This window comes from Haemaphysalis longicornis, unplaced genomic scaffold (assembly GCF_048455015.1).
Source record: "Haemaphysalis longicornis isolate Haplotype H1 unplaced genomic scaffold, Haemaphysalis longicornis Haplotype H1 scaffold_12, whole genome shotgun sequence".
NCBI classification, from domain to species: domain Eukaryota; kingdom Metazoa; phylum Arthropoda; class Arachnida; order Ixodida; family Ixodidae; genus Haemaphysalis; species Haemaphysalis longicornis.
In genome coordinates, this window is record NW_027526225.1 from 31958722 (window position 1) to 31971272 (window position 12551).

The 12551-nt window shown below is 48.7% G+C and overlaps 1 protein-coding gene across 3 annotated transcripts in view; it reads right to left on the minus strand.

Moving 5' to 3' along the window:
• Nucleotides 1-2242: 2242 nt before the first annotated feature.
• Nucleotides 2243-12551, minus strand: part of LOC144162552 (receptor-type tyrosine-protein phosphatase T-like) — a 616771-nt gene continuing 606462 nt past the window's right edge. For all 3 annotated transcript variants that reach the window (XM_077693138.1, XM_077693139.1, XM_077693137.1), the window contains exons 40-42: nucleotides 10733-10884; nucleotides 7392-7527; nucleotides 2243-2444 (exon numbers count right to left, since the gene is read on the minus strand). In XM_077693138.1, coding sequence (XP_077549264.1) covers nucleotides 2370-2444; nucleotides 7392-7527; nucleotides 10733-10884 — 363 coding nt within the window. In that variant the 3' untranslated portion in view covers nucleotides 2243-2369. The remainder of the gene's footprint in view (nucleotides 2445-7391; nucleotides 7528-10732; nucleotides 10885-12551) is intronic.

Consider the following 12551-nt stretch of genomic DNA (forward strand, 5'->3'; position numbering starts at 1 on the left):
ATTGGTCACCCTCTCTCACCAACCAAAAAGGAACATATCAAAAGCAAATGAGACAGCTACAACAGACATTCGGAAACCCGCGGAAACACGTGCGAGCGCCAGGGACAAGCTTCTACGAACGCGGTCTGCATCGCCTGTTCCCACGATTTTCGTCCAAAACCGGACAACCACTCCACGCCAGCTGAAACCCATAACCATGCGTCTTAACGACCCGGCGCGTCCCCAAGATTCTCCGCCGTTGACAGGCGATGCCCCGTTAATTGGACCGTGCGCCAGAAACAGCGCGTAGGGACAACAGGACACGGCGGCCGGCTCAGGCCGTTACGCGCACACCGGGCCGTTACGCGCACACCCTCGCGCGCCTTCACTCCGCGCGCGCGGGCCAACAAAGAGAGCACTTTCCCATAAATTGACCGCCGTCTCGTTCCAGTTGAAGGAAGAAAACTTTATTAAGAAAGGATGGCCCGAAGCCGCAGGGGAAGGGGGAGGGCAGGAAGGACGCTAGTAATGTCCAGCCATCGACGCCGCACAGACAAAGCTCCAGAGTGCTGCCAAGGTGTCTTTGACACGCCAAGAGGGCCGAATCCACTCTTCGTAGGAGTGAACCCACGCCGGGCGGTGTTGGGCGCGAAGCACGGCAAGGCCCGGGCAAGACCAGACGAGGTGCGGAAGGTCAGGCTTTGTTGTGCCATGGCATGCGTAGCAGAGCACATTGGGGTCCAAGAGAGAAGGGGAGGAACTGCAAGGACGTTCTTCCCGCAGCCATCCTCTACGCCACCCCCGAACATTTACTTTTCGGAGCCGGTAGACGAAAACGATCCCCTTGAGGCGCCCTTCACTATTACTGAACTTATAACTGCCCTGGAGCAAGTCAACGTGCGCAGTGTGCCTGGCAAAGATGGCGTGACTTGGTCAATGCTGCGAAATCTAGATGAACAAACTAGATGCGACATACTGGAACTGTTGAATTCCATTTGGGCCTCAGGACATCTGCCAGAATATCTCAAGCACGCAGTCGTCACACCCATTCCTAAGGCTGGAAAAGATCCATCCACGATGTCAAATCTACGGCCCATCTCCCTGACGTCGACACTGTGCAAATTACTTGAACGAATGGCCGCTACCCGTTCCAGTTGACAGCTCCAAGCCTCCCCGTCTCCGGAGCCGCAGCGGACCGAATGGTTTTACAACCTGCTAAACGAAAACGCGATGTGCCCGGAGCCAGCTACTGCCAAGCTCCCTGAGTGCCCTTCAAGCCGCCGTACCGCCAATGTTTTCCCACGGCTACACCACGCACTCGGGCCAAAACAACGCGACGACACGGCTGTGGCCCCAGACTAAGTGTCCTCACGCGAGCGGCGTGACCCGGAGGCCGCTCGCTCTTAACACGCTGGGTGCCATAAAGTCATTCATTCCCACTTCCTGGAACCGCGCCGCTCCCTCTGCGGTGGACACATTCCGTGTCGCTGGCGCCTGGATCCGCCACAGGGAAGAACAGCTGAACTGCACATCCGAGAAGAGCTTCGCCCCGATTTCTATACTGTATGAATAAATTTCGGTAATCTCTACAGTTCACTAGATTGTTCCGAATATTAGGAAGGCGTTGTTGCAAATATACTTCTTTGAGTTTCGTTCCTACCAGTTTCCCTTCCTTAAAAATATTAGCATTGTCATCTGGCGCACTTCCCTCTGTCTGGTAGAAGAAAAAGAGCGCGAAGAAGAGACAAGGACAGAGAGAAAACGACGAGGACTGCGAATTTCAGCGCTTAATGCGATAGCATGGCCTCTGGCACCTTGCCTGAAAAACTACAATTTGCATACACAAGCAGGCGAGTCCCTGGGTGTACGAATATATATATATATATATATATATATATATATATATATATATATATATATATATATACATATATATATTGCCCGTTCGCAATAAAACCTTTTGGAAGTTCAGCGCCTCACTCTGTCCTTGTCTCTTCACTTCGTTGTTTTTCTTGTCCGTCCGTCCGTCTATCCGTCCATCTGTCTGTCTGTCTGTCTGTCTGTCTGTCTGTCCGTCCGTCTGTCTGTCGGTCTGTCTGTCTGTCTGTCTGTGTGCCTGTATGTATGGTTGTCTGTCTGTCGGTATATATCGCCGATCTATGATGACCGCTTGGACGCTTTTCATTAGTCGTGGTTGCAAACTGGTATCTTCCCGACCTCAGCGACTGATGAGGCTTGAATTACATAGAGATGGATTTGCAAGACACGTAGAAAAAAAGCTTTATTTAATTTCCGCAAGCTCTTACTTTACATGGACAATTTCATTCATAGTGTTACATTTCTGTGCTAAATAAAATTGCTTCAATAAATACACAAGCGTTCCAACGCGGTTACTGGAAGTTGGAGTAAGTTTCGAAGGTGTCCAGGAAGCTCAGGGCAAGGTCGAAGCAGAAGGCGTACTGATCCTGCAAAATTCACAACGGTAAAAGGAGAGTAGATCAGTATTGCTGCGAACCATGAGAATACCGTACTTTTCTCGATAGAAAATATCCAATTTTTATCATCCGACTCTTACAGCAGAACATTATGTTTACACTGAGTTTTTTTACTTATTTCTTTCCATAACCGCACACCCTTCAGTGTTAGCACTTTAGTGACAAAACTCTTCCACGTTCTTTCCCCGAAGCACCGCTCAAAACTGACACTGTCATTAGAGGTTGTTCGTAATTTGATTTTGACGGCGCTGATATTCGTGCGACGTGGCTTAGTGTTCCCGGGTCATTGAAGAAAGCGGCGACAATGAAGGCTGGCGTTGATCACGTTGAGAGAGCGTTTTGGGACATCATTCTGGCGCTATCTAGTTGTTCACTCCGGAGATCACATAAACTTCAGCAACTGATAAAACGTTGCTGGGTACAGTCGAAAGCTTTATGCCAGTAAAGACGGGAGCGCCTGCCGCTCAATATATGCAGAGCGCTCTGGTGAGAGGATGGCGCGCTCTTGCAGTTGGTGCGGTTGGCGGGCGCACTCCCTGAAAGCGCTTTATCGCGAGGCTGCTTGCTGCGTTAGTTACGTCACGGAGGATAACGCACTCTTTATCACCCAATGCGGCAGAGGAAAGCAAGCGTTTTGATGGGTTCGCTCTGTTTAGCGCATGATAAAAGGCTCCTCATCGGCACATGTATTCTCTGGAATCGTTTCCCGATATCTAACGCCGCTACCGCATCATACTACAGCGCAATCAACCTTGTCAGGGAGTGGATCCTCCAAATGTACAAACTACGACAGTTCAACATCCAATCGCTAGACTGCTCTGGATGCACTGAGTGACACGCGCTCCCGTGTTTACTGTCATAAAGCTTTCCACTGTGTATTGTTCCACCGGAACACAGAAAAAGACGGAACACGGAAAAAGAAAAGCATGGCACGAACGCTAGACTTCCACTGATATTTTTTACTAGACGTACACAAAGACGCTACCTTGTCGGCGCATGCGTCAACAAAAGAAAAAAAGAGAGAACTTATTCATTTTACACGTATGCGAGTTATTCTGTGATTCAGGAACCACACTTCTTTTTTGAACAATGTTGCGGAAGTGGTGCTGATACATGCGTCGCCTTCTTCGCCATTACGGTATGCCTCACAAATTTCTCTTTCGCGTTAGCGGCTCGATCTGCGCAAGACCTGTGTTTTTAATGCGCAGCACTTTGGCGCCCGCTACTGCAGTTTGACGGCGACGTTGGCCTCGTTACCAGGCGAACGAAGGGAGAACCGATGATAATAATAAAACGGCGGAGGAGGGTTGCGAAAGTGTGAGGGGGAGGGCAATATGCCTAAGCTGTGAGAGACGCTCCTCGGCGGCGACGTATGGTGAAAGTGGGAGGGGGAGGCAGTGAGACATGCTGGGCGGTGACACCGCCCTGTGAGATGATGCCATTGCAGCGCGTGCCGTCGTGCGCGCGACGGTGATGCGTTGACTTCCTGAGACACACAGTTCGCGGTCCCTTTCCGAGACGCAGATTGCGATCGCTTCCTGAGACGCAGTTCGCGCCGCCGACGCAGAGGCCTACCATTGCTAACATTTGTGCGGGAGGCTCCAACACACGATTTACAATAACATGCTCTGCAGAGGCGAGACGCTGCGTGATAATGACAGAGTAGCGCGCGCCGCCGTGAGTTCGCTCATCCCACGATCACTTCCTGATACACAGCAGCTATGCACCGTGACAGACCACACTGCAGTTCACGCGATTTACAAATTTTGCATAAGGGAGTATAGTGATTAGGAGGTATCCTGCGCTGGAGTGCACTTGTACCTGCTACAATGGTCGCCCAAGTTCCCCCGTCCCATGGCAGCCTCTACTGCTGAGCCATATGCTCTCTAAGTCTGTCGTTTAGGCATCTCACCGTCTGCCCAATGCAGCATTTACGGCAGGACAGAGGGATGCTATAGACTTCACCAGTACAACAGGGCATAAAGCGTGTGGCGCGATTCTTCGAGCACTCAGGTCCATTACACTCGTTTCACAATTCACTTTATGACACATTTTGCAGCTTGTGGGGAGCCGGAAACACAGCAGACGCCTCACATTTCCCAGCCACCTTTTTGAGGCGATGGGAGATCTGCCGGATGTAGGAGACCACAATTCACTCTTAGAAAAAAAGGTCGCGGCACTTACTAACAGAACATTAACCAGCTATTTGTCACAGTATACACTAGGTACTTTGTGCTTTTACTAACTGGCCATGCATAACCTAGTAAAAGCTTCCGCGTGATAACATGGATCGGCTGAGCGGATCCGATAACATGGATCACCATGGATCGACCACTACAACAGGGTACAAAGCGCGTGGCCTGATTATTTGAGCACTCAGGCACCGCCGTTCGATGGAAACAAGGTTTCCATCGAGCGGCCGTGACTCAGGTCGATTCGTTTGACAACACTTTGAGACGCGTTTGCGCCAACTTGTGGGAGCCGCAAACACAGCAGACGCCTCAAATTTCTCAGCCACTGTTTTGAGGCGATGGCAGACTGATGGATGTAAGGGACCACCATTGGTCTCACTCTTTCAGATTCCTCATTTCTCTCAGCTGTGTTTCTGCCGCTTTTTACTTCAGCGACATGGCTCTCCGCCACACCAGCAACGGTTTGTTCTGGGAATAAACCTGCACTTTTTAGGCGCTGGAGCTGTGTCGTGACGCTAGTGCCGACCCGGTGTTCGCACGATTTATCTAATGCAAGGAGCAGGCAGTTTTTCGCTATTATCTTTTTCGTAATATTTGAGTGGGCCGAATTGTAACTAATAATTTCCGTTTGAGATTGCGGATTATACCCCCAGCTTACGTTTTAACGGATGATTCATAGGCATATGTCAAGGTACTGCAGACCCCCTTTTTCTGGCATTTCGTAAGTGAAACTACATCCCGCAGCACCGCCTCTTACAACTTTAAGAAAACTGTCGGCAGCACGAGGTCTTTCATAAAACGTACACGCTTCTCGGCCCCCTGCTGTAAAAACATAGTGTCCGCATCAAACGCCTTGCGGCGTTGGTTGTAGCCCGCAAAATTCAAAAATATTTCTATTCGGTAAAGTGGTTTTTATAATGTAAAAAATATTCGCCCGCATTATATTCAACGTATTTTTGCACGAATAACAGTGCCTTCGTTTATTTAGGTCAACCCATTTATGAGTAGACCGCCACTATCCCATTGTTTTTAGGAATCTCCAACGCCGTACAGGAAATGAGTGTAGAACCAGTCGACAGGCCCAAAATGTACCCCCGACTGAGTATCGCACAGCGATAATGATAGTTCTTGCGTACGTACGCCACCAGTTTTTACCGAAACAATATACCACCGCCTGCGATTGAACTTGACTTACACCTACACTTACTTTTTCGCCTCGGACTGACGACCAGCCCGTACTGCGACTACTGTTCTTCGGTAGAAACTGTTGAACATATTATATTTGAATGGGTGGCCTACTTGGCACAAAGATACCATTTTTTTAAAGATATTGAGCGCCTAGAGCAAGGGCCGGTAACTCTGAAGACTATCCTAGGACCATGGACTTGCCCCTCAAAGCAGCGTCAGGCTCTAAAAAGTTGGTTTTCCTATTGGGAAGACATTTGTCACATTTAAAAATTTTAAATCCTGTGACGCAACCTGAAAAATATTCCGCCAAGAACGTCAAGCTACGCCAGTGTTTTTTTCTTCTTTCTTTCTGCCCTCAACTTTCTGAGGCCTGTTTTCCCTACATCCCCGACCCCAGCAGAGAAGCATGTAGGCGATTGCGAACGCCGGCGAAACTCTCTGCTTTTTCAATAAAGAGCCTTCTCTCTCTCTCTCTCTCTCTCTCTCTCTCTCTCTCTCTCTCTCTCTCTCTCTCTCTCATGATAGGGATAAGCATACAAGGGCAGATAGCTAGGCGGCCGCATTTCTTGCCTTTAACTGCGAGGTCACAGGGGCGACGACGAGAGACGTCTTTGTATCGGAGTGGTGATAGTGCGACAAAACTGATGTCTTGCTCTCGTGTTAGGACTATGTTCCACCTCCACACTGCGCGTCTTGCAAACCGTACACTATTCGAGAGCACGTCGGGCGCCATTGCAAAAGGGGCAAATTAAAGCATAGCGGGCCTTCGCAAAGTATACCAAAATATTTTCACTAAAGCCGTAAAATGCCGTCTCGTAATATAATATTATCCGACCTTCCGTCAAAGATTATAAATAAAACTCCCGCAAGCCGGCTCAAAATCCTGTATTTGAGAAAGACTGCATTTTATAGTTATTTTCTTATAAAATAAAGTTCGATATGAATACCTGCTTTGTCTTATTGAAATAACTGATAACTCTTAAGAGCCACCCACATTTACAATGAGATGATGATGATGAATAATAAACTTTATTGGAGACCAGGTGCTGATGTTAGGGCACCCCTCCGGTGGGAAGCTTCCTCAGTCAGGGATGCCTTGGGCTGTGCTGGCCATCCGTACCCTCTCCACCAATGATCGCTGGTGTGGAAGGTCGGAGCTGGTCAGCAGCTCCACCCACTTCTCATAGGTAGGGTAGGGGTTAGGGGTGAGGGAAGGGGATTGCTGGCCCTCCCATGCAATGTGGTACAGGGTGCCTGGTTACACTGAGATAATTATTTTTTCAGAGGGTATTTCAGTCTGGGAGCGTTTTCGTTGTGATGTTCAAAACATGCGTTGACGTCAAATTTACCATCGAAAAAAGGGGCAACAATTGAGAAATTCTGTCCATCCAAGCACCAGTGATCAAATGGTTTGCGCAAAATGCACCTTTAAACGTTTGGTTAGTGGGTTGTAACGGTGTGCGTGAAATAGGACCTGTTTCGTGCGTAAAATCAACCCTATTTTGAGAAAGAAGGTTTTGCCCCGTAGCTGTCTTACCGAGTCGACGATGAACTCAGGGCGGCTGGCGCGAACATTGCGCACGGAGCGGAACACGTCCAGCTCTTGCTCGAGTTTGAGCTGGTCGCAGATTGCCGCCGACACGCAGTAGAGTCCACACTCCTGACATCCGTCACTAGAGCGCAATAAAAGAGAGTAAGAGTTGCGACATTTAGCAAAGATCAGTGATATGTGCACTACGGAGTGCGAATAAACCAAATATAACTACAGACACACCACCTAGCCGCGCTCAAAATGTATTCTGCATAGTTCTCTTGCAAATGAGCCCATTTCATAAAGTTTTTTTCACACATTACTTTAGGAGATTGTTTAATCACTTCGGCGCCATATGTGTCATCGCGTCTGGATCACATGCGCAAAGTCGGCGTCATCAGCTGTACTACTACGGCTTTTTTAATACATCCATCCATCCCGCGTACTGGAACCACCTTCCGCGAGACATTGTTGAAATTAACCATGTCAGTTTGTTTCACCCTGTATTGTGTAGTGCTACTTAAAAAATCATTGTTTTGTGCACACACAATTTCGTACTCGTGATATGTGTTTACATTTATGTATTACTCCCGAGATGTATATACGTGTACCAATTTGCATGTTGTGGGAATTACTGAGGCCCGCCATCTTCTCTATCTCTCTCGGCTCGCCGCGGAGGCGAGATGGGGAGGTCCCTCTCTCCCTGCGGCCGCGCATTTCCCCGCTGCGCGAGGATGACGGCGGGGGCGCTGCCGAACCCCTCACGTGACAGGTTTTGCCCAGAAGTTCCGGGCGACCTGGTATGGAGCCACTATCGGGAGCGGCCGTAAGTACGTCTTGCTCCTTTTGGCCTCCCTTTATCCGACCTCGCGCCTGTTTCTTTCGTCCTGGCTAAGGTGGTCTTGGCGTTGGAGAGAGGGACCATCCCCTCTCGCCTCCGTGGGGAGCCGAGAGAGATAGGGAAGATGGCGGGCCTCCGTAATTCCCACAATGTCTGTCGAAATGTGTTAAGTTTTTTTGTACATTGCTTGAGCCGGGTATTTTTTTAAATACTTGTATGTTTTTATGCCTTTTCCCTTTAAACCACCCACTCCCTTCTCTAATGCCTTAGCCTGAGAGTAGCAATAAATACATAAATAATAAAAAAAGATTTTACTCTTTCCCTCTCCTGTCTTGCCTTTCTCCGTTACGGCCAAAACAAGAGACACGGAAGTTGTCTCGCGGCCATGCAAGGCATAGGTTGTGCTTCTAAGCACTTCTGTGCAAATAAAGCATGCGTGGCCCCAAAGGGATCCTCCACTATATTCTAACACTTCATATTTGTGGGCCAGCAAACGAACGACCGCGTATACCCCGGTTTCACCTACTTGGTTTGCTACAAAGTACGTCTCCGTTAATATTTTGCTGATGAAATGAGTCCCTACGTTCTGAAATGATGGGACTGTGCAAAAGAAGAAGTGTATAAACGGAACGCCGTGATGTTTAAAAATCAGAGTCTCTGGCGTCAGCAGGAGTGATGCAGCACACGTACAGGCTCTTATCCGGGCGTTTTCGCTGCTAATTTGAGTGCACGTCCAATATCAGAATTAGAAAACATCAAGAAGACAGTTGACCATACTCTAATAATAATAAACTGTGCGTAAATTTCAAAAATTAACCGTACGAGTGAGCGGGAAGTAGGCAAGGCAACCCGTATTGTCAGCATAGTACGGTGGACTAATATTTTTTTGCTTCGTATCACGATTGTAAACGGTAACCCACTAGCCGACAACAAGCTTTGTCATAGTTTGGATGCGCCAAAGGTAGTACCCAGACGAACTGTCAACAAGAAAGATGTCTGTAGTTTCGTCGTATTTTCGCGTGTCGTACTGTCGTCTTGTCGTATTCCTGTCGTGCGTGATCCCATGTTCTGTCGTGTGTCGTATTCCTGTCCTGATTTTGATGTTCCGTCGTGGCGAATTCCTGTCTTGTCCTGATTCTGAGTGTTCCATCAGTAGTTGCACATTGTTTGAATATTATTGCCCATTGTGTAGAGTAGCGTGAATGGCAGTTGTTTTGTGACTGCAGGAATGTTTGGCGTTGAGAAAATTGACTCTGTCGTTACGACCGAAATGCGTGTCGCAACAACAGACGGCTGTGTCGTAGCAGCAGGACTTCTATTGTAACAACAGTACGACAAGAATTCCTGTTAGGTTTTAGGGGCGAAGCTCCTTAAGGCGTGGGTCTGTCCATCCTCGACGTATGTATGTAGCCACCTCTAGTTTAGTTCTTGGATTGTTTACTAGATGGCGTGGCTACTTCTAGTTTAGTTCTTGGATTGTTTACTAGATGGCGGTACTTGCATATGATGAAAAGATGCGCTTGGATTGTTTACTAGATGGCGTGGCTACCTCTAGTTTAGTTCTTGGATTGTTTACTAGATGGCGGGGAGCGTTGTAATAAAATCCGTTCGCTGTTGGCGCGCGCTCGGAGTCGCCCGATGGATAAGGCTGCAGATGTGCGAGCCCGCGAGGCAGAAGCGCTCCGTGAAGCTGCGCGACGCCGCCGCCAAGATCCTGCCGTACGAGAGCGGGAGGCCGAAGCGTGTCGTCTGGCTGCGCGACGCCGCCGCCAAGATCCCAGCGTTCGAGAACGAGAGGCCCAAGCGTCACGGCAACGGCGCGAGGACCCTGCCGTACGCGAAGCGGCACGGCTGCGGCGCGAAGAGGATCTCCAAAACGTCAGAGAACGGGAAGCGGCGAGAAAGCGCGCGTATCGGCAGGCAGACCTTCCTTTTTTTTTTGACTTGGTCAGTGACCACGATTTTATATTCGCAGACCACGATGCAGTGAGAGCTCGTGAGGCGTCTGCAAAACGCATCAGGCGAGCTCAGCCCCAAGGTGCCGACGCGCGGTTTCAGCGAGACTTTCTAGACGTTACGTTCGGACACAGATGTAGTGGGCGAACTTTCACTGAAGAGTCACGGTTTTACTGATGATTTGCCCTCAGGAGCTTCGCCCACTCATCATCATTCACCCCGTGGATATGCTGTGAATTTTTTTTGCGGTATCCCTGTTTTCATTTCAGTCTGGGTAGACGGTTCCCTATGGTCGCGTTTGTAAATGTGGATGTGTTTGTGAATGTGTGTATGAGAATACCCCAGTGCCCATGCCTGCATCTTTCAGCACAAAACGATGGCAGTTAGTATATACAAAGTGTCCTTCTAACCCAGAAAAGTTTACTTTGTCGAAGGGTTAAGGCGCCCTAGAAAATCGTGAATCGGCCCCCGGATTTGCTAGTGCACATCTCTGCTTATCTTCCATTCGACATTGTTAAGACGGAGTCCTGAGACGAGTTTGTGAACTCACAGGCACTGCACCACGACTGTTTTGCCTTCGGCGTGCATCTGCCAGCGTTCCACGTGCTGCAGGATCTCTAAGGTAACGGCTGTGGAGCTGGGAACGCTCCGGTGCCTCGTCCAGGACTGGGAGTGGAACTGCCTCAGAATTCGCGTTGGCTTCTGGAAACGAAAGAGTAAAATTAGCTGTGCATGTTTTATCTAATCAACGCTCTTTTTATGATAACCACCATACGAACCAGGAAAAAGAGAATTTAACTGAACGAATAATTTTCTAAAAGGTTTGTACTTTTGCTGCTGAAATAGTGAAGCCGTTTATAGGATGGGTTGACTTTGGTTAAATATATTATTTTTAAAACTTTTACTGTTGTGCACGGCAGTAAGGAAGGACACGCGAAATGCTGACCGCTTACATTTTCCCTAAGCGACAACACAAAGGAACAAAACTAGAAAGAACAAAGAGAGAAGGCGCCTTACGAAACAGTCTGCGCGAGCACTTAAGTAGAAGAAGGCTTACGGACGGGTTTTAATTAATTGACATTGCAATAAACGTGCTTCTTTGCCCTAGGCACGAACCTCCACGGCTGGGCGCGGTCTCTACTGGCCTGATATCTGTGAAATACTGCTGGTTAAAGGGGAAGGTTAACGATTCGTGTTGCTGCAAGAGCGCCCGTCAGCAAACTGTTTATCAAATTCTGCGCTGAAAGGTGCTTGCAATCAAATTGTTGAAAATGCGAATGCTGCCTTTTTTAATGATTTCACACGAAAAGAAGAGACGTGCACCAAAGAATGCCTGGTTTTATTGTGGTTCCTATTCGACTAAGGTGCAAAAAATAGGAAAAGCGAACTAGGAAGGACAGGACAGGACAGGACTGTCTTAAAGGACATGACTTACAAAACTGTCTTACAGGACAGGACTGTCCTGCCCTGTAAGACAGTGCACAGCCACGTCCTGTGCCTTCTTTTGTCCAGTGTTCCTGCTTTTCTTGCGCTGTGCACCGTTGTCCGAAACAAGAGATGTCACTGGCCTGGGAATAAGGTGGTCTGCCGCGCACTTCTACGACATTTGTGTACACATGCTCTTGACGCCGTTGCATTGTCAACATAAAAAAGGTCAACCACTATCCCGAGAGAGAGAGAGAGAGAGAGAGAGAGAGAGAGAGAGAGAGAGAGAGAGAGAGAGAGAGAGAGAGAGAGAGAGAGAGAGAGAGAGAGAGAGAGAGAGAGAGAAAGAGAGAGGAGAGAAATTTTATTGCTCCAAGGGCTAATAAGGGGGAGGGGTGGTGACCGAAGGAGGATGGTCCCCGGTGACTTTGGCAGCCCGAGCGACGATGGTTTCTTGTACCTTCGAATTCGAGCTGCCCAGCGCCCTCGCCCAGTGCCCACCGTCTCAATATGGGGGGAATGGGTTGTGGGAGCATTTCCTGAGGAGGTGGCCCATGGTTTGGACCAGCCCAAAACCACTCTCTCGAGCCGCCGCCTCGTCTTACTTTAATGTAGTAATACATGTGTGCCCTAAAAGTGCGGCCAATGGTCTGCCTGTAAATCAAAAATAATTTTGTAAAAATGGTAGACAAGCAACTTGCTTGTTTTTCAGCACAAACAAAAACACATTTTTGTGACATTGGTATCTTGCGGGCACGGTATGCTCGTTTGAAGCGAGGAGCGATGGCAACGTAATTTATTAGCTTAGGTGCCTTGCGTGGGTTCTCATTGGCATTGTTACCTGCGGGGCTGCAAATGCACTGTGTAGTTCGACTTCCAAGGATGCAACTACGTGGTCGTGTACCTGATATAACTGAGCGTACTAAAACCTTAGATATCAGTAA